This window comes from Stegostoma tigrinum, chromosome 19 (genome assembly GCF_030684315.1).
Source record: "Stegostoma tigrinum isolate sSteTig4 chromosome 19, sSteTig4.hap1, whole genome shotgun sequence".
In the NCBI taxonomy this organism is placed as follows: domain Eukaryota; kingdom Metazoa; phylum Chordata; class Chondrichthyes; order Orectolobiformes; family Stegostomatidae; genus Stegostoma; species Stegostoma tigrinum.
In genome coordinates this window covers 18,796,251-18,821,400 of record NC_081372.1, presented here as the reverse complement: position 1 = coordinate 18,821,400, position 25,150 = coordinate 18,796,251, and the positions used below count along the sequence as shown (strand labels likewise).

Genomic DNA, 25,150 nt, shown 5'->3' with positions numbered 1-25,150 from the left:
GAAGAAGACTGAAGTACCAGAGGTTTGGAAAGTCTGAAATGTAACACCTCACGTGAAAGTTAAGACTGAAAGAAATGATAAAACAGTTTCAGAGATAATGGGAACTGCAAATGCTGGAGAATCCAAGACAACAAAATGTGAGGCTGGATGAACACGGCAGGCCAAGCAGCATCTCAGGAGCACAAAAGCTGACGTTTCAGGCCTAGACCCTTCTTCAGAGAGGGGGATGGGGTGAGGGTTCTGGAATAAATAGGGAGAGAGGGCGAGGTGGACCGAAGATGGAGAGAAAAGAAGATAGGTGGAGAGAGTATAGGTGGGGAGGTGGGGAGGGGATAGGTCAGTCCAGGGAAGACGGACAGGTCAAGGAGGTGGGATGAGGTTAGTAGGTAGATGGGGGGTGCGGCTTGGGGTGGGAAGAAGGGATGGGTGAAAGGAAGAACAGGTTAGGGAGGCAGAGACAGGTTGGACTGGTTTTGGGATGCAGTGGGTGGAGGGGAAGAGCTGGGCTGGTTGTGTGGTGCAGTGGGGGGAGGGGACGAACTGGGCTGGTTTAGGGATGCAGTTGGGGAAGGGGAGATTTTGAAACTGGTGAAGTCCACATTGATACCATTAGGCTGTAGGGTTCCAAGGCGGAATATGAGTTGCTGTTCCTGCAACCTTCGGGTGGCATCATTGTGGCACTGCAGGAGGCCCATGATGGACATGTCATCTAAAGAATGGGAGGGGGAGTGGAAATGGTTTGCGACTGGGAGGTGCAGTAGTTTGTTGCGCCACACATCCAGCCCAGCTCTTCCCCTCCACCCACTGCATCCCAAAACCAGTCCAACCTGTCTCCGCCTCCCTAACCTGTTCTTCCTCTCACCCATCCCTTCCTCCCACCCCAAGCCGCACCCCCATCTACCTACTAACCTCATTCCACCTCCTTGACCTGTCTGTCTTCCCTGGACTGACCTATCCCCTCCCCACCTATACTCTCTCCACCTATCTTCTTTTCTCTCCATCTTCAGTCCGCCTCCCCCCCCCTCCCTATTTATTCCAGAACCCTCACCCCATCCCCCTCTCTGATGAAGGGTCTAGGCCCGAAACGTCAGCTTTTGTGCTCCTGAGATGCTGCTTGGCCTGCTGTGTTCATCCAGCCTCACATTTTGATAAAACAGTTTGTTGCTGAAAACAAGATGTTTTATTAATTTTGTTTTTGTCTGTCACTAATCAGATCAATTCACAAGATTACCAAAGTACTAAATAAGTGGAGGGTGCTGAATCATAAAGTTATTACAATATAGAATGCACCAGTTAACAATGGCTGACTATTAACTGCCAAGCATAGTTTACATTTAAAACAGGCAAATTACTTCTATCAGAGGTGTATTCCTATAGGTTGTCACCTATTATGTTGAATTGAATACGGCACAATGTGCAATATGCTTTTTCTGGCTGCCAAGAACATATGGCATGGCCTTGTTTACTGAAATTCATATATGCAACATTACACATTTGTGGGGTCAGCAGAACATAGCTCTAATTTAGCGGAAGCATCCTTTTAATGGTGACCACTCATGTTGCTATTGCATAAAGCAGCGTGAAACAGCTGCAGTGTGATGCAACATACTTAGGCTGTAACTTCCAAAGACAGGTAGATTGTATCAAATAGCATATTCCTTCGCAACAAGCAAGGTGCTGACTGTACACAACCAGCCCATGCTTGCAAAATTCTCAACATTGTGGCCAGCATTAAATTGAGAATTGAAAAACATGTTTTTATTGCACAAATAATTACACTGGTACCATTTTTTAGGATTATCAGTGGGGCTTGCAGTGTGGCAGACTTGCATGTGCAGTAGTGTATGTAAATTAATACAGGGGCATTTTTTCAAACTGAATTGGGGTGTGAAATTTTCCACTGTAAGAAGTTTGCAAGGTGGATGAAATCTCAAAAAGTAGATCTATTGTTTCTGTGATAGGAACTTAGTTCAGAAACAATGCCAAACATTTTAAAATTTCCACACACACTACCTAGCTATGTCAATGGAAAGCAGTTTGCTGTAGTGACTGTGAGTGGCAAAACCGTGCCATAATGTAGCACCTAAACAACTCCTCCATATTGTCAGATAATGCAGTGTAGGTGCCTCTGGATTGCCTGGGGCTTTTTAAGACTGCCACCTTGATTGAACTTGGCTAAGAATAAAGTCACAAATTGCCCCATTGCCCAGCCAATGAGAAATTTTGGCTTATTTCTGTAACACCTGCAAACATGGTCTCATCTGAATAATGGTGTCCCTGACATTACAGCAATCCCACGGCACTGCTCTGGAAATGTCAACTTAGACTTCATGCACAAAGAGCTGGGCCTTGAACCAATAACTGTCTGACTTGGAAATAGTCTTGAGGGTCGTGACATGATTTGACTTGAAGCAGCTATATGTCACCTGCAATGGAACCTGATTGTGATGGGTATGCAGAAAACTATACAGTGATCGAATTAAGTCAGATTCCGTTTATCCATACTAGAAAGAAGAAAACAAATCTATTAGAGGAGCAGAAAATACAACAGGGAGGTCTACATCTGCAGTAAGATTAAAATCTGTTCTGGATTATTATAAATAAATTTTGTACATTTACCAGTTGTTTCAGTTACTGTACTTGTTTATATTTTGTGAATGTATAGAAAACTCAGCTGGCTGTTGAACCACACATACTAAAAGACTTAAGAGTATCTGTCCTGGTCATCAAAAACTGTAGTCCACTGAATTCTCTTAATAGGTGTCTTATATTCTGTTTTCTTTTGTAAGCATGCCATCGATAATTTTCAAGATACTATTTGCAGGAATCAATCTGTCGGATGTCATGTTTTCTATTGCCTGTTTTATTAAATGTCAAGTTATAGTTTAAGGTTCATCTTGTAAATAGCAACCATAATTGGTAGCATATGCTGAAATGTGTCTGCACATCTTAAATGACTTTGATAAACCATTTAAGCTTATTTCTTCAAGACACTGCCTGAACTGCTTAAAGCATTCCCTCAACTATTGTATAAGTGAAGGGAGAGAAAATGTCTTATCAATCATTTTTAAGCTTGGAATGTCCAGTGCTCAGACTCTTGGATATTTGAGGTATAGTCTCTCACTTCTTTGGTAGGGTAATTAAATTTTGTGATTTGACTTCCTGATAATTCTAAAACTTAGCTAGTTAGTGTTTAAACCAGTACTGGCACTCCTAGCAATTAACATCACAGTAAATATGGGGTGTTGATTATTCAATGAAAACATCATTCAACTATCTAGTTTGTTACTGGCATTTCAACCACCATGCCTACCTACCACCACCAAAATACAGATTAACAATTGAGTGAAATTGTCCCTATCAATCTCAAAAGGCACATTAACAAACACATTTACAACTGAGAGTTATTACAAATTTTGGGATTTGCTGACTTAAAATTGTATTGTTTCCAGTGATTTAAAGTGAGTTGAGCGCTCGATATAAAGATATTTAACACTTCAGGTATCACTGTAAACCATAGTGACATCCTTTGACCTATAGTCCATTCAGAAAATGTGCTAATTTGTATCATCATCTCGCACTTTGAGCTGTTCTTTTACTGTTCTGCAACCTATCTGTCTCTCAAATGTCTAATAAAGGTGTCAGATAATGGGGATGATAGATCTCAATATCTGCAATTTTTTACTGACAGTGTGGAAAAAAAATTGTCTGCTCAGTATCAGAAAGGTAACTCAGTGTCTTATTTAGTAAACCTTTTTTAAATATTTTACAGAAGCAGAACCTCTTCAGGATCCCCCCATCCAAAAAATACAAAGAAAGTTCACTTTATCAAAAATATGCGGCAATATGACACGAGAAATAGCAGGTAATTAAAATGAGTAGGTGTGCACAACTCTGAATGACGACTTATGCAAATGACATGAGAAACAACAATCTTTGTGATTTGGTGTATTTTGCATCATTGTTAAATGTATGTAATTTGTTTCTTAATGTGGCATCATGAATATCAAGGGTTATTTACCTGGGCTGCATTCACATTGCAAGATAGTATTAGTGCAGAGCGCACCTGTTTTATTTTGTTTTCACACTGTGGTCTTTGTGTGAATGTTGCCTGAGATGGGGATCCATCAAATAGAAATCTGAGGAGACGTTTTTTAAAAATCTTGTCCTGTTATCGCAAAGATGCAAACATTTAGTACAAGCGGACAAAAGTTTTATGGTAAAAGTAGGGTGCTTTGCTTCACTTTTACAGGAAATTAGTGATATTGCTTTGATTACTGTGAGATTTACAGCCTCCTTGCATTAGACAGGATAGGATTGCATTTGAAACAGTTCAGAAAAGGTTCCCTTGATTTATTTCCCGGGATGAAGGGAGTATGTTATGATGAAGGCGTGAGTAGGATGGCCCCTAAACCTGCGGAACTGGACTGTACATGATCTTGAGTGGATTTGATGGCGTGGAACTTGAGAAGATGTTTTCCCCTTGTGGGAAATCTAGAATTAGGGGGCATGGTTTAAAGGTTAAGGTCTCCCATTTAATTTTGAGAAGAGCATAACTTTTTTTCCCCTGAGAGTCTTCGTGGAAAGAATAATTTTTACTAGACATTGAGTATAGACTAGGCCATTAAATGTCGATAGTGTAATCCATCTGTTCAGGTATCTTATGACAAACTTCTGAAATATGTCGTACTTGAAACTAGGCCTTCAGATCCAGAGGTTGGAACACTACCAATGAACTGGAAGAGCCCCCATAATGTTTCTGCCCAGTTTCAAACTGGGAACCTTTCATGTGTGAGGTGAATGTGATAACCACTACTATAGTATAGGTGACTGTTGAATATATTCAGAGCTGAATGAAAGAGTTGTTTTGATAAGGGAGTTGAGAGATATGGCTTATATCAGTCATTATCTTATAAAATGCCTAGAGCAGGGTTGAGGGGCAGACTGACCTACTCATGCTCCCAATTCTTGTGTAAATGTATCCTTAATTGAAGCTGCATGTTCTAGAAATTCCTTTCCAGTGAGATTACTGACCACAACAATTCTGAGAGCATTTTTGTTTAGCAATGGCATAATCTGAACATTTATAGGTATTCTGATACAATTAATACCCATGTTTCATATCTATGGGTACTTGACTGTTCAGCCAAACAAGCAACCATTTACCAAAACTTGTTGGAAGAGTGTCAACATGTTTCGTATACATCTGACTTTCTACTTTTACATGTATCTTAACTAAGGTCAAAATAAAATGTTTTCCTAGAAAAGTATTCAGGCATAAAATATTGTTGTTTGCTGAATACAATTGGGTAATTCTTGCAGCAAAATTATTGCATCTTACCTACCTTGAAAAAAGCATGCATGCTCGTGATCTGTTTTTATCTTCTGCTGAAGTGATATGTATGTTTACATGTATAGTCAGCCCTGATTCTACTCCGAACCTTTGTTATTTGCATGTCGTGCATTTCCCAGATAATACTGCACTTGGAATAGAGACAAAGTCATTACAGCTGTACTCCATTGGGTCCCACTAAGGAATAATAACTACTGAAAATGTACAGAAATTTATGGCACAGAAGAATTCCAATTATATCTTAATACTTGTAACATTTCCCTATAAAATCTATATACTGTGATCCTGATCCATATTCACAAACTTTTTATTTTGTCAAGTATTTTTCCACATGTTTTAAACAGCAACTATCAATTGTTTTTCACTTGGACATGGAATTTACTAAAGCACTCTACGTTTGAAAACCAAGATCTTAATGTTGCTGCATATTCTTCTTGATAATTGTTTTGCCCAGTAGTTACTAACTGACCTTGCAGTGGAAATACTCTATCATTTGCTTGAATAAGTTTCAGTTTCCTTTAAATTCATTTATGGAATGTGGATAAAGTTTGAGACCAACATCTTTTAATTCACCCTTAATGAGCCTTGAAGGTGGTGGAGAGTTGTCTTTATGAAACGCTGAAGCCTATGCGGTTATAGGTGCACCCACTACTGTTAGGTAGTATATTCAAGGCTGAATGATCCAGTGACCATGAAGGAGCAGTCATATTGTATGATCTGTGACTTGAAGGAAACTCTGCAGGATATAGTATTGCTGCCTACGTGGTCCTTATTCTTCTAAGCGGTATGGGTCGCAAGATGATGCTATCAAAGGAATTTCCAAAATATACATCAAATTTACTTTTAAGTAATAAGGATAATAGAAAACCCAATTTCTGCTGTTTCCCCCAATTAATGCACTTGCATGATATAACTGTTAATCGTTCTCTGATTTTATATCTTTGCCCCACTGTAATGTGCACAAAAAGAAAAAACTTTGCTGACCCAGGTACTAGTCAAATATATTTAGTTCATAATTCTGTGCAGTAAATGTTATAAGTCTTATCTGCCCAATCAACTAGAATATATCTCTGGTCTTTAAATCCCTTCGTAGTTCACATTACTTTTATCTGTAAGTTTTGATGTAATATCCCCTATACTTAAAATTCGTGACCATATATATTGAAGATGGGTAAAGTTGCCAGAGTCCTAGAGGACCGTAGGGCTGTTGTCTCATCAGAGAGAGACAACTGTTGGGTTTATTTCTTTATTCATTCACAGGATGAGGGTATTGCTGGCTGGGCAGCATTTATTGCCCATCCCTAATTGCCCAGAGGGCAATTAAGAGTCAACCACATTGCTCCCATCTGAAGTCACATGTAGGCCAGACCAGATAAGGATGGCAGTTTCCTTCCCTAAAGGACATTAGTGAACCAGATGGGTTTTTCTGACAATCTATTCACAGTCATCATTAGATTCCTAATTCCTTGTATTTATTGAATTCAAATTCCACCATCTGTCATGGCGAGATTCGAACCTGGGTCCCTAGAACACTATCTGCATCTCTGGATTAACAGTCCGGCGATAATACTTTTAGGCCTACACTTCCCCTGTTTAGCCTGAGGGTCACTACGCTTAAGATTGAGAAGTTGGGATTTTTGAATGTCTATCCATGGGTTATCGGCATCACTGGTTGGTCAGCATTTATTGCGTGCCTTGACTTGCCCTTCAAAAGATGGTTGTGTGTTGCCTTTTTGAACTGCTTGTAGTCCGTATGCTCTAGGTTGGCCCACACTGCCGTTAGGGAGGGAGTTCCAGGATTTTGACCCAGTGACAGTGAATGAACAGCAGTATATTTCCAAATCTTGTGCATGTGGAGCCAATAAAACAGGCTGTCCTAGATGCATATTGCGTTAGAGCTGCACCCATCCAGGCAAGTGGGGAATATTCCATCACACACCTGACTCGTGCCTTCTAGATAAGAGGCTTTGGGGAATCAGGAGGTGAATTACTTGCTGCAGCAATCCTAGCCTCTGACCTGCTATTGTAGCCACAGTGTTTATATGGCAAAGTTCTGGTTCATGCTAATCCTCCCAAGATGTTGATAGTGGAGGATTCAGTGATGGTAGCACCATTAAACGTCAAGGGGTGCTGGCTAATCGAGATGGTCATTGCTTGCCATTTGTGTGATGCAAATGTTACTTCCTCAGCAAGTCCTGCAATTGAACCATGCTATTGGCATAATGCCGCATTACAAACCAGCCATTCAGCTAGCTACGCTAACTGACCCCCGGTATTTGTCCAACACTAAGTCCTGAAGTACTCAGTTATTTATCCTCTCCGGTCTGATAGAAACCCAAGATGATGATTAATAGATATTTATCATGTATCTTTCCACATCCCTGCTACAGTGTTATCCAAGTATCTTGACAAATTTCCTTTTAAAAACCTATATGCACATAGACACTGAATTTCATCAATCAGTATATTCCATTATTTCCCTCAGCAAGCTATGGTAACCTTGTAGAATAGGTTTGACTTGTGCAAATCTGGGTACGCTGCTCTTAAATTAAGGTTCAGTTATCCTGCATCTAGTATAAATGCATAAGTTAAATTAGCTTGCATATTGTTATCTCGTTTATCCAATTCCATTCTTTGAGCGGAAGTGTTAAATTAGCAATCCTCCAGTCTTCTGATGCAAGTTGCATGGGTAAATATTTTGTGAATGCTATTGTATTATGGACAAATCATGGAATGTTGCCTATATTCTATAGATAATAGTTACATGCTCTTCTTTAAAATAGTTGCCTCTGATTAGGTCTCCGATTCAACATTAAGAATAATACGCTTGAAATTATTTTCTGGCACGTGTGACCCTGTGTGCAATTGTTGACTAATTCTGACTTTATTATTTTCTTTTAAGGATAGTTCTTATCTGCGCGAAAAGGTCACTGTGCTCAGCTTTTTCTGTCCTGCCTTATGGAGAATTGCACAGTACTGGGTAAGAATATTTTGTCTTCAACTGAATTCAATTAGAATTTTCTGTTGTACTGGATAGAATCATCAGTTTTTTTTTCTGAAACTTCATTTTATGCAAGTGAAACTCAGTTCATTTCAAAGCCCCTTTTACACTATATCCAGTCAAGACACTGAATAGGATGCTCCAACTGGAGCTCCTTGGCTCCATCTTTTCCTTCTCCTTTTTTGCCTTTCTCTTTCACCCTTTGGTCTCTCAGTGGCTCTCAGCCTGGCCTCTTGCCGGTATGTTGCTTGTCCTTTAGCCCTGACTTGGCATGTGAGTGGATCCTGCCTGGGCAAGTTCCTATAGCATCAGGGGAGATCAGAGACAGCAGTTTCTTCGGCAGCGTGAAATAAGCAGAGGATGCATCAAAGACTGTTGAATTTTTAACACATTCCTTTATTTTCCTAGTTTAAATTGCGAAACACTTTAATGTAAAATATTAGCTATTTCTTTATTTTTCTACTATACCATGAAGTACTGATTAACTTTTTAACTCTTTGTTTCTCCTCCTACTTTGTACCTAAGCAATATTTTTCTACTTGGGTGCCTTCGTACCTAAGATGGCTCCATGTGTGGTAACATTATATGCTTTTCACTGTAGTCATGCACTTAAGTACATGTGACAATAAAATCTGAATCTAAATCAACATAGCATCAGTTGAAATCAATTTTGTTTTGCCCTGAAACTCAGAATCCTGACGCTGAGGCCAGAAAACAGCCACAAGTTTCAAAATGAAGTAATGTTGTTTTGCTTCTTATTATTACCTAATTCACTCTGATTAAGGTCCAATGGGGTTGAAACTACTCTGCACCACCAACAGAAACAATAAAAAATTGCATTTTTAAATGCCCTTAAATAAAGTAAAACGTTCAACTGATATTTTGCAGATCTTCTAACAAAAGAATGTTTGACACAGACTCCATAAGGAAATATTAGAGTAAGTGACCCAAAAACATGGTCAAAGAGTTGGTTAATGAATGTCTTAAAGGATAAAAAGTATTGGTGAGGATTCTAGAAAATAAGACCTTTGGTAGCTGAAGGTGCAGCCACCACTGGTGATTAAAATTGGGAGTATTCAGGTAGCAAAATTGAAAGGAAATGTTATAACTCTGCTGGAGATTAAAAAAGTGGAAGAAAGTTGTTTAACGGGAGGAATGACTATTTTAAATTCAAGGGTTGCTGATCTAGAAGGCAACATAAGTCAACAAATACCAGGTATTGACTGAATGTAAGATGGTACATCAACAGCAGAGTTTTAGACAACCTGAAGTTTACAGAGTAAGAGTGTGGGAGATGAGCCAGGATTGAAGTAAACAAGTCTGGAGAGAATAAAGGTATGGATAAACATATCAATGGCAGATAACTAAGGTAAGCGCAGAGGTGAAAGTAGGTAATCTTCAAGATGGTGCAGGTATGCGATCAGAAATTCAATGGTTCAAATACAGCTCCAAGGCTGGAAAGCACCTAATTCATCATGCAGTTGCAATGTTTTCATTCATGGGATGTGGACATGGCAAAAAATGCTCGCCCTGCCAGTCCCTTAATGCCTTTGCAAATGTGCTGGTAAATGGTTTTATCTCCTGTGTTAAATGTTTACCATTGTGTTGTTACATAGAAAGTTTCATGAATTTGACTGAAAGAAAGTTGTGGTTTGACTTGGAAGGTAGTTTACTAATGGCAGTGTTCTTATGTTAATCTGTTAGAGTTAGTGGTTAGGCAGCGATCTTCCCAATATTAGTCAGGCAGACTTTCTGCTCGTGGAATACTAGACATCTGACAAGCAAACTAGCAAATTTGTTCGCCATGGCGAGGCAAAATGATAGTGAAAGCTGTGTGTTATCAATGTCTGTTGCCTTTCCTGCTGTCGGTGGTGTGCTTATATGAAATAAACCCTTCAAAATTTCAGAATTCCGAATTGAAATTGGCTGTTCAGATATGTTATGGCAAACCTCTGGAGCAGGTGCGACTTGACTCCGGGTCTCTTTGACCCCAGAGCAGGCGTACAACCACTGTGCCACAAAACACTCCAAAAGAAAGTTCAGTTGTTTCTAGTTAACGTTCAGACACTTCTGTAAGTTTAGAGCAGTTCAAAAGTCTAGAACTTCAGCCTAGGCCTTCTAGCTCAGAATTAGGGGCACTGTGTGCTACAGGAGCCCGCTCAAAAGGAATGTTCAGATGTTATAAACATACCTCTAGAGTAGGTGGAACTTGAACTCGGGATCACCTAACTCAGACACAATCACTGTGCCAGGAACATTCAAATTGTTTTAAGTCTAGTTAGTTTCTCATAGTGGTACACATTGCAGTACAGTGGGACCATGTCATGACTGCATGGCTATTTTAGAACCAATTTGTGCAGAGATGTTAGTACAAACCTCTTGCAAGTGTGACTTGAACCTGGTTCAGATGTAGGGACGTTACCACTGTACCACATGTGCCCTTCGCAAAGGGCATTCATTTGGGTCAGATTTGAACCCATAACTTAAGAACACTAGACTGAACCTGTTGATTTCTGGTCCAGTGACATTGCCAGGAAGCTTGCATTTAAATGAACATTCCCATTTTCTAATCAACCTGTTCAGGTTGGCTATGACACAACTCTGGAGCAGGTCAGACTTTACCCCACTTACCCAGCTCAGAGGTGGGGACACTAGATTTTGTCTTCTTATCTAATTGGCCTGTTCAGGCATATTATTATACACCTCCGGAACACCTGGGACTTGAACCCAGGCCTACTGGCTCAGTAGTAGGACCACAAGAGCCCTAAAAAGCAACATTTAGATGTTTCATAGTCAGCTGTGCATGACAAGAACCCTAAAAAGGAACATGCATTTTTTTTTATATCCAGAAGTACACTCATAGCCAACTGAATGGGTTTTATAATCCCCATATCACCTGTGGTATTTTTTTCATCTATTAACCACCTCCCAGTAAATCAGCCCTAGTTTCCAATTGACAAATTTACATGCAAAGCCTGTTAAGGCTATGCAGACCATCTAAGGTGAGGGAGATAAATCAAAACGGAGTTGGAAGGGGTAAAAGAACATTCAGATATTTTGATTTGATCTGTTGAGGTGAGACGCCTTTGGAGCACCAAAGTCTTGAACTTATACACTCTAGATCAGAGTTAGTAACTGTGCCACAAGGTCCCATTAGGTAAAGAAACATTCTTTTTTTCTAAATTAGCCAACTTTTCTAAGAAAACTGTTCAGAAATGTTATTACACACCTGAAGCAGATGGGACTTGAACCCGGCTCTCTTGTCCCAGCGTTAGGACGGTACCACTGCATCGCAAGAGTCCCTCCCCAAAGGAACATTCATTTGTGGTTGTTTAATTTAAGTTATCTGTTTCTAATCCATGAAGATGAGTGTGTAGTTGTTGCCAGACCAATTCAAAGTTGTATAAAGAGGGACCAGAATATTGAAAGCATTGTGTGTGTTCACTATTACAGTCAACATTCTTTGGCAATTAGAAAATTACTGATGACTAATTTAAAAGTATTCCATTTATAGCTTCATCAATAGCTTGTCTTCACCTTATACTTTCTCATCCTGAACTACAATATTTCTTCATTTTGAAGGCTAGTTATCTTGTCAATTATTTTAACATTACAAAGTTGCTTAATTCCTTTTAATGCATACACTGTACAATTGTGTTTCATTGTCTGTCCTCAGACTGCATTTAGAAATTGATGTACATCTTTACCACTGTGCAGGATTAACTCAACTGAAAGTAGCACATTGTTTGCACACAAATTGCAGCTCAATATTAGATGCTTAGCATCTAGATTTTCACAACAATTTTGTCTGTTAGTTCTGACCAAAAGTCTCAAGATTTGTTTTTCAGCACCTGCAGGGAGTATGTGGCATAGTAAGTTCTGTGCTAGCTGAAATTGTGTCCCTCAATACAGTGTGGAGCTGGAGGAACACAGCAAGTCAGGCAGCATCAGAAGAGCAGAAAAGTCAAAGTTTTGGGTTGGGACCCTTCATCCTGATGAAGGATGTAAACCTGAAACAGGACTTTCCTACTCTTCTGATGCTGCCTGATCTGCTGTGTTCCTCCAGCTCCACACTATATTGACTCTGAATCCAGCATCTGCAGTTCTTGCTGTCTCCTAGAAATTATATCACCTAACTGCTTCAGATGCTGTTACACAGGAAGCAACAAGAACTACAAATCAATTAAATAAAATTAACAACTGTGCTCACTGGTCATCTAACCAGAAGAATTGCTAGAGAAACTCTGTAGATTTGGCAGCATCTGCAATAAGAAAGTAGAGTTAGCACTACCACTCTGGTGACGCTTCATCAGCTCTGATGAAGAGTCACTGGACTCCATGTTAACACTGCTTTCTTCCACAGATTCTGCCAGACCCAAGTTTCTCCAGAAACTCCTTGTTTTGTTTACGGTAATCAATGTTTTCTTTTAGCTTTTGTACTATAATATGTTAAATGCTGAAAATATTTTGCAAGTGATGACGTCTTTGATCATTTTTATGTAAGTTAAAGTTTTATATGTTCATACTTTTATTAGTAATCATTAGAGACTTGGAAGAGGTGGGGAGGAGATGCATTCAATAATAGTCTGCTGTTGTCTTCCTTTCCATAGTTAATGGGGCCACTATGATGGGAACGGATGCTTTGCAAGGAAACTGCAGTGAGCATTTATGCAAAGGACAGAAAGGGAAATTAAAGCTGGCAGTTTCATTGGAAAATTGTATATTGTTTTCTTGCATTATTAGGGAAAATCCTATTTCATTCAAAACTTGGAAAATTTATTTTGGTGTACTGGGTCTGGCATTTGCAAATTGACCATATTGTTAGTTTGATTATGTTCTCAATATGTTTTATTGTTCTTTGTGAAAGCATTTCCTGTTGATGTGCAGCTTTGATTTCTGACTGATTTGTAAAGGGAGCAAGTTCCTTTTATTGTGTATTTTTGTAGCTGGTGTATGTTTAGACCACTCCTTCCGTATTATGTATTTCTTCAGTGTATTTTAACTACTGCAAGATTTGGATTTGACATTCTGTTTTCACAGAGACAACAAGATGGAAGGACCCAGGCAACGTAATCCTTCTGGTGGCATTTCAGCTTCAACAGACATGCTGCTTGGACTTGATGGAGTCGAATTTGGTGCAGACGTAAAGGTAAAACTTATCTGAATTGTATAATATATTGTAGTGTGAACTTTTTAACGTAGCGATTATATTTTTCAAAGGTTTTCATTCAATTGTTGATGTGTCTATGGCAGCAAAACAATACATTGTGGGTGATTTGTGGATTGTACTTGCCTGAATAACCTTATCTTTGTAACTTTTACAATAATGTTTGTGCAAAATCTAACTAATTTGATGTAGTTTCCTTAATTATTCCAGAATGAGCTCTACTGAAAGTTGTCTATTAGAAATAAGGGTGCAAAATATTGATTTGTTTAAGACCCTTCAATGCTACTATGTTTGTCTAAATTCAACAATAAAAATATTTCCCTATATATAAACAATAACCCAAAGAATATTTGTTTTTCATTTTGTCTTGTCATTAAAAGTTAATTGTCTTAATCTAGTGGCTGCCAAATCATGAGGGTTCCAGGAAGAATAGTTGGGAGAAGAACTTGGTTTCTCACTAACTTATAAATTGCAACTGCTAATCACTTTCTTTTATCCCCCCACTGCAAACTCTGTGATCTTAAAAATTTGTTTACGCATTTTTACTAAGCAGCTTGCAAAATTGATTTTGAAACTTGTTTATGAAGTACAAAACTTCAAGTGAAGGTTTGAGAATAAGAAGGCACAGCTTTGAAGTATTTAACAAAAGGAATGATGAGAAACTTTTTTTTCTCATAGTGAATGGTTATCGTCTGGAATGTGTGGCCTGGGAGTAGAGTTGAGGAAGGTTCAAATGAGGCATTCAGAAGGGAATTAGACATGTCATTTGAAGAGAAACAAATGCGCAGGGTGACAGAGCAAAGACAGTGTTTTACAAAGTGAATTGCTCATTTGGAGAGCCAGTTCAGACACAATGAATTGAAAGCCTTACTTATGCACTGTAACAACAACTGCTAAGATCATAGTATTGTGCAATTAATCAAATATATTTTGCCAATCATGAAGTATTGAAGGATATGAATTCCAATATTGGGTGATAATGTCTAAAGTTTGTGGTTTTTGCACTAACTTGTGATTTGTAGTTGTAATTTTTTTCCTTTGTACACTCTGATCTGAAAAATTTGATTGGTAAAAATTTACAATGAGCTTGTAAAATTAATTTTGAAACTTGTTTGTGAAATACAAAACTTAGTGTTATTTTGAGGCACTGTAATAGACTGGGGAATAATATTTAATATTATTTATTGCCAATTTCTTCCTGTTTCAGTCAGTTTCATATGCACAGTTCCTTTATCCCACCAATGCCTTTGTTATGCCAAAAACTCTGCCTGAGGTTCCACCTGCAGTCGCACAGGTTCGCAACAGCATGCATCGAAGTTTTACACCAGGAAGACATGGAGCTGCCACAATAGCTATGGAATTAGGTAAAATCAAAATGGCATTCCACTATGATAATATTTGGAAGGAAAGTATGCACAGTTGTAGTTTGGGAGTTTTATAATTTAACTGAATCTACTATTTAACTCTCTTTTTTTTCAGCATTTTAAGTTGACAGTGATAATGGGGCTTGCACAAGTATTCATACAAATTTATTCTTGCAACCTGAACAATTAATATATTCTGTTCCTTTTAAAATAAGAAAAGTCGCATCTTGTATGACAACATAATGCTGCATATCTTGTATGTTTTTAATACAAATGTTAAACTCCTTTGCTAATGTCAATTTGTTGTATCTGCACTGAAAGTTGATTTCCCAAAATCTTTTTATTTAAGCTTGATATTTTTTCCTCCTCCTACAAGTGCCAGAATTTTGCATTGAGCACTTAACTGATCTGTAGAAATTGGTGAATGCGGTGACCCACCTAAATCTGTAAAGACTAAACTTTATGAATGGCTCCCTTTTTTGCTTGTGATATTTGATTCCTTTGCAAACACCATTTAGTGGCAAGACCCGTAGAAGATGGAGCATTGAATTGAAGACAACAAAATGTGAGGCTGGATGAACACAGCAGGCCAAGCAGCATCTCAGGAGCACAAAAGCTGACGTTTCGGGCCTAGACCCTTCATCAGAGAGCTCCTTTGTGCTCCTGAGATGCTGCTTGGCCTGCTGTGTTCATCCAGCCTCACATTTTGTTATCTTGGATTCTCCAGCATCTGCAGTTCCCATTATCTCAGACCATTGAATTGCACTGCTTGCTTTGTGTATTCTGAGCACAGCCAGGAGTTGACTGCCTGCTAAATAACTTGAGATTTTTCTCTTGTCTGACATGTAGCTGTTAGTGTGGTTTCTGCCGAAAGCCAAGTATTTTGGCAATGTTAAGCATGTGTATAATGAGCCTCTAAAAATAAAAGTCCAGTTTCAGGTCTCTGTTTTCTGTCAACACTAGGTAGTGAAGCTGGAGATTTGATAGAGTATGATCCAAATCTTCTTGATGACCCCCAGTGGCCATGTGGAAAACACAAACGGGTTCTAATCTTTGCATCATATATGGTAAAAAAAATTCTTTGAATATTCAGTTGTGTTCCAAATAAAGTTTTGTACTTCTAAGTCTAAAAGTGGAGACATAGCACTTTTCTTCGATCCATTATGTGGCTTTTAAACATTTTTAAGTAGAAATGTGTATATTTCTGCTTTGACTTGTTAAATCCTAATTATTAAAGAACTCAAGGGGAAAACTACTGATCTGTATAGATTTAAAATGAAAAGTGATTTGTAATGTTGCTTTTTTGTTGTTTTTAACCATATGTTTACTTATGGTAAACCCCAAATGTAGAATATCTCACAACTGACACTTGCCATAGTTCGTATAACAATCCTCAATAGTAAATTATGGCTGTCTTTTAGCCTCAATTATTTCATTAGAGAAAATGTAATTCAGGATGTTAAAATCCATTGAAATCAACTGAATGAACCTGCAAAGTGGGCTGAGAGCTGGCAGTTTTTATTTTACCAGTATTAGCACTTTAATTTGAACACACCTCCTTCATGTTTTATTGATAAACAATGCCAGTGGAGAAATAATGACAGTTATTGAAGCCTTGAATGAAACATGAATCTTATCTGTTTGGACAAATTCTGTATAGTGTACACAAATAATATTTGTTCTCATGTCTTGACGGGGATTTATAGTGACAAAGTGCCAAAGTGCAATTCTTTTACTGTGGTAGAATACTGAATCACAAATGTTGCATGAAACCCAATCAGCTGTGAGATACAAGTTGTACTATGCTGATTGCATTTAATTTGAACGTATAGCTTAATATATTAAAAACAGTTGTACCAAGGAAATCATTTTGTGAGGGGAAGTTTTTGTGAAAGCTTATGCTTCAAAGGGTTAGTGTGATAATCTGGACTAGTCGTAGGGGACTTGGAGAGGCATTTGCTGGATATTTTCTTCCTCCTCACAAACTAGCCTGAATTTTTATCCAAGTCTTCACTCCCAATGGATTGGATCAAATTGAATTGAATCATTTATTGTCACGGTGATCACCTCGTTTTTGGAATATATATTTGGATTGTGTGGAACAGATGGTTTTGACCAGTGGGTTTTCCCTGTAAAGTCATTGTTGATGCCTCTCGTGCTCACTATTGCTTTCTGTAATTCAGTGCAAGCATGCTTTAAAGAATGTACTTTTGAAATGGAATAGTTTAGCTTGTAAGGGCTTTGTAGTACAGTGTGGCATCATTTTGTAATCCATTAACATCAAATAACTTTTTTCTTTAAAAATGTGCATTATTGACCATGAAATTATTACTGTTCCAATGAAGGGAAATAAACTTTGTTTTCCTTCATTTATTATGTATTTATTGGACAGTTATGAATTTATTTGAGATTAATTCCTGTAAAGGAAGAATGTTTAGCATTACAGGGAGAAGGCTAATTGCCCAAACTGAAAGCAGAATGCTGCTGATATGTTTTGCCATAGTAGTTTACCTAGATGTTGAATTGACAATGGAATTGTTTTGAAACTGACGAGAAACTATATGCTAGAAATGATTTAGTATGTATTCTTTGGTATTCATATCAAGATCCGTCAAGGATTATTTAATTTTACATTCATGAGGAGACCTGAAAACATTCAGTTGCTGCTCATATATGGTCATTTGTCAGGCAAAATGCATTGTTTACCAATTACATATTTTTACCAATTCTCAGCAAACGTTTATTGTTATGCACGTAATATTGAATATTATACAGTAATTAAAACACCCATTTTGTATGATAGTGACTAGCTTCACGAGAATTTTCTCTCTTTGTCAGACCACAGTGATTGAATATGTAAAACCATCTGATTTGAAAAAGGATATGAATGAAACATTCAAGGAGAAATTTCCTCACATTAAGCTGACGCTCAGTAAGATACGAAGGTAAATTAATCAAGTTGAAAATTACACGGTTTTTTAGCTACTTTCATACTGAAGATGATTTAAGGACAAATTTTACTTTCCTTCCATCAATCTTAAAACGTTTTATTTTTTCTTGCTGGTTTTCTCCCATTTCCTGATTGTGTCAGAATGTGCTGGGTTATGGTTTCACAGGTACTCATCGGAGCTGTGTCCAGTCTTCCAACATCTGCCTTAAGCATGTGTCTCTGAATTGTGAACCATTGTAGTTGCCTCAGGTATTCACCACCAGCGACTCTGTGCGTGGAGTGATTTACCTGTAGGATCCCCAATAGGTTTTGAGAGATTCTTTTCCTTAATTGCTTTTAGGGGCATAGGCAAGTAAATCTCAAACATGTAGCTGAAAATTAAAGTGAACTTTAATTTTATCAAAGTTATCAATAAAACACTGGCTTTAAAATGCATCTCCTGAAATTTGTTTGTCACTCGCCCTTTTGCTATCTACTATCAAAGGTGCAACCACTATCCTGACTTTATTAGTGTTTCTATTGAGGTAGTTGTCAACATGTTTGGTTAAATTTGTAATCACTTTCTGTGTAGTGTATTAATGGCCTGTGGTCATTTGAACTTATTCCAATTTTGATCACTACTGATTTATTAATATTCTCATTCTAGGTCTTTAGTGCATACAGAGGTACATTTTGTCAATTATGGTGTCTACTTGTAAAGTTAGCAATTCTGTTGGATTTCTATGAAACAGTCTTTATCATTCATACCAGAATAACCATCTGGTAAAGAGATAATGGGAACTGCAGATGCTGGAGAATCCAAGATAATAAAATGTGAGGCTGGATGTGCCTCCTGCAGTGCCACAATGATGCCACCCGAAGGTTGCAGGAACAGCAACTCATATTCCGCTTCGGAACCCTGCAGCCTAATGGTATCAATGTGGACTTCACCAGTTTCAAAATCTCCCCTTCCCCCACCGCATCCCTAAACCAGCCCAGTTCGTCCCCTCCCCCCACTGCACCACACAACCAGCCCAGCTCTTCCCCTCCACCCACTGCATCCCAAAACCAGTCCAACCTGTCTCTGCCTCCCTAACCGGTTCTTCCTCTCACCCATCCCAAGCCGCACCCCCATCTACCTACTAACCTCATCCCACCTCCTTGACCTGTCCGTCTTCCCTGGACTGACCTATCCCCTCCCTACCTCCCCACCTATACTCTCTCCACCTATCTTCTTTTCTCTCCATCTTCGGTCCACCTCCCCCTCTCTCCCTATTTATTCCAGAACCCTCACCCCATCCCCCTCTCTGATGAAGGGTCTAGGCCCGAAACGTCAGCTTTTGTGCTCCTGAGATGCTGCTTGGCCTGCTGTGTTCATCCAGCCTCACATTTTATTAACCATCTGGTAAAGTTTTTTAATAATTTTTGAGAGAAAATGTAACAAAAATCATTAATAGTTTTTTGATATACTGCTGTTAATTATGATGTTAAAGTCATCAAATGGTTTTACAATGCATTTTTCTGTTTGGTTTACAGTCTGAAACGTGAAATGCGAAACCTGGCAGAAGAGTGTACTCTGGAACCGTGTACTGTGGCTTTATCATTTGTTTACTTTGAGAAGCTTGTCCTCCAAGGCAAAGTCAATAAGCAAAACAGAAAGCTTTGCTCCGGTGCCTGCTTACTACTAGCAGCCAAAATTAGCAGTGATCTCAAGAAACATGAAGTCAGACATCTGATTGATGTGAGTATAATGCTTTGCATGAAGTTAACCAATTTTTCTTCATTGTGGAATTCAAGCCTCAAAAATAGTTAAAAAGCACTGTTGGGGGGAGGAGGCTGCATTTCAAAAAAGTTATTCTGACATTAGTTGAACAAAAAGCATATATTAGTTATCCAGCTATACATAAAACTTGAGCTTGGTTATAATGTATCACTTGAATGTTACCAACTGCGTTTTGACACTTTGGTCTTTCACACCAACATAAAATCACTGTGGACATGGTCTTAACACTGTATCAATATAATTTTCAGCATAGCTCGAAATAAATGCGGATATCTAACAGTCGAAGGTCATACCTGAACGTTCTGACCGAAAACACACTCAACCTTAGTGCTTTTTGTACCCAAAGGTGCAATATTTGGCTGATACTAAAGTTTGCAGTTTTTAAAATCATTTTTGCTGGGTTATTTGACTATGGTGTTGAAATCTCTCTTTAAGAAAAACTACTTTCTGCTGGTGTCAGTGAAATTAGAGGAGGGGGTCCAATCTTTCTTAGTTAGATGGAAAGAGGAAGGAAGGGAGACAGATGCTCCCTTGATGACTTTGCTTCTAATTGGGCTCTGCGCAGAATGTGTTAAAACCATACAATCTGACTGGTCACATGGTCTCTTTCCAATTGTCAGGAACTCAAACTTAATTCTGTATTCCTAGTACAACTCAATTAGCCAGGAAAAAACAATCACACAGAACGCTGGATGCTGGAAATTAGAAACAAAAACAGGAATTTTTGGGAAAACTCAGCAAATCTGGCAGCATCAGTAGAGAGAAAGTAGAGTTAATGTTTCAGGTCCAGAGCTAAAGGTCTGAAGAGTCTTCATGGAACTTGAAACATATACTCTACTTTCTTTCCATAGATGTTGCCAGACTTGTTGAGTTGTCCCAGCAATTTTTACTTCTGTTTGCAACTCGGTCTTAAAAATCAAAGCTTTTTTGACCCAGCAGTTGACCTTCAGATGTTCAGATACCCTTGCTCAATGTTGTGGATTGCTTCTAACGTTATCTTGCCAATAGCAAATGAAGGAAGGTCTTTCATGGTTCTGTGGCTCTGTGAGGGTCATTGTCTTTGAGTTTTCTAGACTCTCCTTGGGGTTAGAAGGAGAACTGCATGTAGTAATGCAAAATAGTATCGGCTGTCTTTTATCTAGGTTGGAATCACTCAAGATAACACAGTATGGAGCTGGAGGAACACAGCAGGCCAGGCAGCATTAGAAGAGCAGGAAAACTGATGTTCCGGGTCAGGACCCGTCCTCAGAAATGGGGGGGAGGGGAAGGGGTCTCTGAAATAAGTAGAGAGAAGGGTGGTCGGGCTGGGAAGGTAAGTGGGATGGTGATAGGTGTGTGCTGGTAGGCAGTGGTGGGGATTGGGGATAATCACTTGACCTGCTTTAGTGGGGATGCATTTTTCATTGATACCATTGCTAAGTAGACCAATGAGTCGCAAAAAAAAGTGCTTTGTCACTGTCAAAAATTACATCCACTAATGTGGTTACATGTTTTTCTGAACTTATTAATCCTTAACATTAAGGACATTCATAATCAATATAATGAATAATTGTTGTTAATATGGATTTTGATGAGTAAAGTGGGCATGCAATTGAACGAGGTGTAGTGATCCCTTAAATGTAAGGCAAGTTCACTGTTGCAAGTTATCAGCTGTTCCTCTGAACGACAAACCATTCCAGTCAAGTGGAATTTACAAATTATGTGCGAATACTGCACAGAAATTTGAGTGAAGCTCAGCTAGTATTTATGCTGATTTCATCACTCACCACTATCGTGACCTACCATGCATGTGTTGGGGCCACCTGGCGCAACAGGTTCCTGACTGAATGATGACATGGGCGTCATCAGGATGGCTGTCAGTGACCATCTTTAATAGTGGTCTACAATGGGAAAATGCACACTGTTCAAAGAAAAATCTTGTAGAAGTCCAATCCCTGTTTCCAGGAAATGAATTAAAAGTCTACATATTGCTGAAGAAACACTGCAGGTCTGTGAAGAGAAAGCAGAGTCAACTTTTCAGGTCTGGTGATCCTTCTCCGGAACACAGTTCCCAGTTTATTAACTAAAAATCAATTCTTGGTATATGCACATTTTCTAAAAGCACAAATTAAAAATTGCTTACATATATAACAAATAATAAACTGTAAAGGATTTAATTTTTTTCCCAATTCTCAGAAAAAAAGTGAACTCTGTACTATTAGAATTTCTAGTTGGTTCTTTGTGCTTTTCCTGTACCTCTAAATTTGGCTGGTCAGATTTCTCGCTTCAGTTTAAATGCGTCAATGGTTTCATGTATTCGTCAACATATTAGAGTGTACTTATGTACTTATTGTCTCTTTTAACAAAAAATGTCTCTTAACTGATGTCTGTAACAGTTTGGTCTATTTTTACAATTTTTTAATTAGCGTTCTTTTAATCCTTGCACTTAGAAACTGGAAGAACGGTTAAGATTGAACTCAAAAGAGCTGGTTTCATTTGAGTTCACCACACTTGTGGCTTTGGAGTTTGGCCTTTATCTTCCTGAGAAAAAAGTGCTACCTCACTACAGACGACTTGTTCAGCAATCCTAAATGCAATTACATTCCTACTGAAGATGACCAGCACTTGGAAGAAGCAAGCAATTCTTCCTTTAATGCTACAGTCTTGAATCGTGGTTCTCTTCAGTTAGCATAGGAAGTATTGTACCAAAGTAACTTCTGTAGTGCTAATTAATAAGTTGCCGATTTTGTCCAATTTTTTTCAAAGCTGATTTGTGCTACCTTTTTTTAAACTAAAGCACCTTTGCCCAAAATTGGATGAACCTTGTAAAGGAATATGTTTGGGTGATGGCCTGTCACATGTTATAGTAATTACTATTACCAAAAATTCATTTACTGGGCAACAGCACTTTCCTACATGTTGGCTTGTCGTTGCCAAAATATCAATTTCTATGCTATCTGTTCTTCCAACAATTGTCCTACTGTACTTATAAAACTGACTCCTCCGTTAGTTGCACATACGTCAGCACTCTATGTTAGAGATTCAAATGAAGCACATTTTATAGTGCTCTGCAGTCTATATTTAAACTATTTTGCATTTTCTGTTTTCAATGTGTAGTATGTTAAATGTATGCAGTATTTCGTGAAAACATGTTCCTTTCAATCATCATCTTTGTTGAATGAAATGTTTAAAAATAACTCTCCTCTCTTTCTTGTTTTGTTGTGAAATTGTTAACCTTATAAATGAGGTGCTGGTTTACAGATGCACTTAATGACTCTTATCACAGCTTGTATGTTGAAAAGTCATGTTGAAATTCATCTTTTAGTTGCCTCTTTAAGCAGAGAATGCCAGCTTTGGCAATTATTTAATATTTAAATATCAAATGTCTTTTTTTAAAAGAGAGTTTACATTCAGATTTAAAATGTTATGTTCTGTCTGTTTCTTCTGAGATTACTATTAGTAATAGCAACAGGGAATGTGGAAACTCTCAGATCAGGCAACACGTGTAGAGTAAGGAAGACAGTTAGTATTTCAGATTAGTGACCTTTCATCAGAGCCATGGACTTGAAATTTTAAATGTAGCTTCCTACCTCTAGTGCTGCCTGACCTGCTGATTGTGTAACATTTTCTGCTTATTTCAAGTATGAGCAGTGTTGTTGCTTTTTGGGGTTTTTTTGTTAAATGTACTTACTTCACAGTGTGAAGCTATTTCAGGTATTGATAATGGAACCAACAATGAGCAAATTGTGATGCTCGCATAAAATGCCACTTTTTTGTGAAATATGGATCAGTCAACAATTTCAAAAACTGTGAAAAGAGCACAATACCATGAGTTTCTGTTCTGTTTTCATTGACTGTTGAATTTGTTTGTCTTTTATATAAAAAAATGCAAAAGATCATTCAACAATTTAAGCCTGTTCAGCTATTCAATAACTCATGGCTGATCTGTACCTCACCTTCTGTTGCCTGCCTTTACGTCATGTCAAATGATGACCTTTACCTAACAAAAGTCCATCCATTTCAATTTTGAAAACAGCTCAACATCTCATCTTTTGACAACTTCCAGACTTCTACAGCCCTTATAAATTGTTATATGCAAACATCTTGCTCTAATTTTAAAGTGATGTCCCCTGGATTTTCAATTTATTTTATTAATTAAATGCCTTGATTAGGTGACCATTCAAACTTCTAATCATAAATGATTACAAACTGAACAGTCTTGATGGTTTAACCCTTTAAACCCTGGTTCTACTTTATAGTGTGCTGTATATTCTCTGCAGTTCAGACATCTTTCCTGAGATGCAGTACTGAAAGTCAGCACAGTATTCTAGGTGGTTTCTAACCAAGGGTTTGTATTGCTGATTCACTTTTTTTATTTCAACTGCCATGAGATAAAGCCACATTCCATTAAGCTTTTGAACACTTTCTGCACTAGCTTTTAGTGTATATGAACACCTCAATGCCTTTACTCATCTACAACTCTCATGGCCCCCTCAGCTGGGAGTATTCCATCTGCAGTAGTTTACCACACTTTTTTGAATATAGACTTCATTTTATATATTTCATCTATTTCCCATTTGTTTTATTTTAATTGAAAATGTGGATTATTTTGCTACATGGGTGCTGCAAGCAAATTTGTTTATAAAGTAATACGCTCATTTATTTATTTATAATATATAATAGAAAAGTGGAACTGATTGTTCCTGTAATGGTACTTGTCTTTCTCAATTTTGTTTTAGGTAAATGGGAAGCCTTCTGAGTAATTCTAAATAGTCTGTCTTTCTACTGTCTCATTGCACAAGTGACTTTGTCTGGAGACTTAAAAGCTTCTGTATTATAAAGTTTATGCATATTTTTATTCATTTTGTATTAGTGGAACTTCAAAATTTCAAGTAAATTTTTTGATTTTTATATACTCAGGTCTGTGGTCACTTTCTCACATCTGATGGAGAGGATTTTCCAATAGTAGAACTAAAAAAAAATCTGCTGGAAGTGTTAAATGTTAGAGCATAGAGTATAGAACATTACAGCATAGTACAGGCCCTTCGGCCCTCGATGTTGTGCCGACCTGACATCCCGATCTGAAGCCCATCTAACCTCCACTATTCCATGTACGTCCATATGCTTATCCAATGACAACTTAAATGTATCTAAAGTTGGCAAATCTACAACCGTTGCAGGCAAAGCGTTCCGTTCCCTTACTACTCTGAGTAAAGAAACTACCTCTTGACATCTGTCCTCTATCTTTCACCCCTCAATTTAAAGCTATGCCCCCTCGTGCTCGCCGTCATCATCCCAGGAAAAAGGCTCTCCCTATCCACCCTATCTAACCCTCTGATTATTTTATATGTTTCAATTAAGTCACATCTCAGCCACCTTCTCTCTAATGAAAACAGCCTCAAGTCCCTCAGCCTTTCCTCGTAAGACCTTCCCTCCATACCAGGCAACATCCTAGTAAATCTCCTCTGCACCCTTGCCAAAGCTTCCACAACCTTCTTATAATGTGGTGACCAGAACTGGACACAATACTCCAAGTGCGGCCGCATAACCTCATGGTTCCGGAACTCAATCCCT

The 25,150-nt window shown here is 38.2% G+C and overlaps 1 protein-coding gene across 1 annotated transcript in view; it reads left to right on the top strand.

The window, feature by feature from the left end:
- The window catches only part of cables2b (Cdk5 and Abl enzyme substrate 2b), a 45,609-nt gene extending 21,160 nt beyond the window's left edge, over positions 1-24,449 (top strand). Inside the window, exons 2-9 of the mRNA XM_048550086.2 lie at positions 3,773-3,865; positions 8,256-8,333; positions 13,395-13,503; positions 14,729-14,885; positions 15,849-15,952; positions 17,724-17,830; positions 19,351-19,555; positions 22,027-24,449. Coding sequence (XP_048406043.1) covers positions 3,773-3,865; positions 8,256-8,333; positions 13,395-13,503; positions 14,729-14,885; positions 15,849-15,952; positions 17,724-17,830; positions 19,351-19,555; positions 22,027-22,167 — 994 coding nt within the window. The 3' untranslated portion in view covers positions 22,168-24,449. The remainder of the gene's footprint in view (positions 1-3,772; positions 3,866-8,255; positions 8,334-13,394; positions 13,504-14,728; positions 14,886-15,848; positions 15,953-17,723; positions 17,831-19,350; positions 19,556-22,026) is intronic.
- Positions 24,450-25,150: the final 701 nt, after the last annotated feature.